The sequence below is a fragment of the Dacryopinax primogenitus genome, assembly GCF_000292625.1.
Source record: "Dacryopinax primogenitus strain DJM-731 SS1 chromosome Unknown DACRYscaffold_98, whole genome shotgun sequence".
Lineage (NCBI taxonomy): Eukaryota > Fungi > Basidiomycota > Dacrymycetes > Dacrymycetales > Dacrymycetaceae > Dacryopinax > Dacryopinax primogenitus.
Window position 1 is genome coordinate 1 of NW_024467295.1, and position 2012 is coordinate 2012.

Below are 2012 nucleotides of genomic sequence, written 5' to 3' on the forward strand. Positions count from 1 at the left end.
CCCCAGGCAGAGTAGGCCTTATATTTAAACCTCTGTGGTGGAACCTGCTAGAACATCTTGCTTACTCAGCCTAGTCAGGTGATCAGGTCATATGACCAAGGATGAGGTCATATGAGGTCATGCACAGCCATGCACAGCAGGTCACCTGACCATCCAATCCTTCCAGCAGGTTCCAGCACATGCCAAGGTATACCAGCTACTTCCATGTCATAAAGGCTTAGTCATGTCTCTTGACCAAGCAATGAGCTGGTGCCCTGACAATGTGCACCCTTGGTGCAGCAGAGGTATCTGTATGAAGCTCCACCATAATGTGCATACAAGGATTGTCCAAGTGATGGATAGACAAGCTGTGCAGCATGTCAGGAAGCAGCAGAAGTAGTGCTTAAAGAGTCCTTACCAAATTATAACATCTGTCACATTGATCTTCTCACCCATCTCCGGAGAGTACCAAAAGTTCCCCTCCTCATCCTGCTCCAGATGCTTGCAGGACCACAAATTTGTACATCCTATCACGGAGTTGAAAACGATTCCAGAGGTGCTGACAATGAGTCAGATCAAATAGGACAATGTCATGCAGTAGTCTGCTTACCAGTATAACTCATCTGTATGCATGACAGGCGGACCTGCTGCAAACAACTTCTTCTCCCCTGCTGCCTTGACCACTGGCTTGCCAGGCTTAGGACGTATAGGCAGCTCAGCCACGGACTGCATTGCCTCCCACCAAGGCATCTCAGTCACTGCCGGGAGAGTATAGTTGACAGTGGAGGTGGTCAGAGATGGGGGCCTGTTGATGCCAAGAGCAGCCATGAGGGTGTCGGTAGACAAGGTAGAGGGCATAAGAGCTGTAGCATGTGGAGCCATGGTATGCATGGTAGAGTTTGTAGCTGCAGTAGGTGTGGTAGTAGTGGCCTGGCAGGCAGCATGGGCTTTGTTCTTTTGGTGTTTGTGGACCATTTTGAATGGCTGGGTTAGAAAGAAGAGGAACACAGACTGAGGAACAATCAATGAGACTTATATCCAGTGGCGTGCAACCCCAATTTGAGTCTTTGTGGTGAGAAGGGTGACTGTTCCATCCATCTGCTTTGGGGAGCAAATTTGCCCATTGCTACATGGCAGTTTGCATAGCCTCAATCAGGGGAGCGAGGAAGCTTGCCCCAGTGCCCACTTCTGCTGATCCATATCACCATCCACACCTCCTAATGGTGGAAGCATGTAGATGGACAGGGAGAGGGGACCTCGAAAAGTATACAATGAGTACAGGAACAATAGTTGCCTTATTTGTATGACAACAACAATTGACAGGTGGAGAGATAAGGCAGGAGCATGTGCCCCTCAATGCCTCAGTACCACACTGCAGAGTTTGCTTACCCAGGTGTCCCATGCACATGTGTTTTTGGGGGCCAGCCTCCAGCCACCCTGCACTGCTATGCACTTACTCTGACTATCTCCACCAAATGACAAGCATTGTCCTATCGAAGCCTACTTCCTCAATTGCCCCTCTACAGGCTGCATGATGTTTATTACTATGGAGGGACACACTGGTATGCCTTTGGGTGCAGGTCATTTTCATAATATTGACATGTCACAGATATGGAGACGAAGGTGGATGGTCTGAGACATGCCTCCTCCCTGATCCAGAGGGAGGGTTTGCGCCCGAAAGCACTCACACCATTTGCATTGCCAACAAGCCATGGACTGGCCTTGAGATTGAGGATTGCAATGATGGAGATACCCCAACCAGTGCTGGCTCTGCACTGTACCACAGCCACGGGATCAAGCCTTCGTCGTCTGGCTTGACCTTTATGTTGAGCTCCTCAGATTCAGATGGCAGCTCCCTCCTCTGCACCCCCCCCCCCGCACATAGGGTCAGCTCACCTACATCCGACCCAATCACCAGCCCCGCTACTACACCTGAGAGGTCCCCTGAGCCTGAAGACAAGGGCATGCAGATGGCTCAGGGCTATGCCTCCACCTCAAATGAGATGACATCTTCACCCAGCAATGCCACTATT

General features: G+C 50.5%; 1 protein-coding gene across 1 annotated transcript; it reads right to left on the minus strand.

The window, feature by feature from the left end:
• Window positions 1–393: 393 nt before the first annotated feature.
• On the minus strand, window positions 394–861 carry DACRYDRAFT_112754 (uncharacterized protein; the record flags this gene model as incomplete). The annotated part of the gene is made up of 2 exons (XM_040769500.1): window positions 394–538; window positions 590–861. 2 exons carry the CDS (start codon window positions 859–861, stop codon window positions 394–396), a joined length of 417 nt encoding a protein of 138 aa, XP_040623348.1.
• Between the last annotated feature and the right edge of the window lie 1151 nt (window positions 862–2012).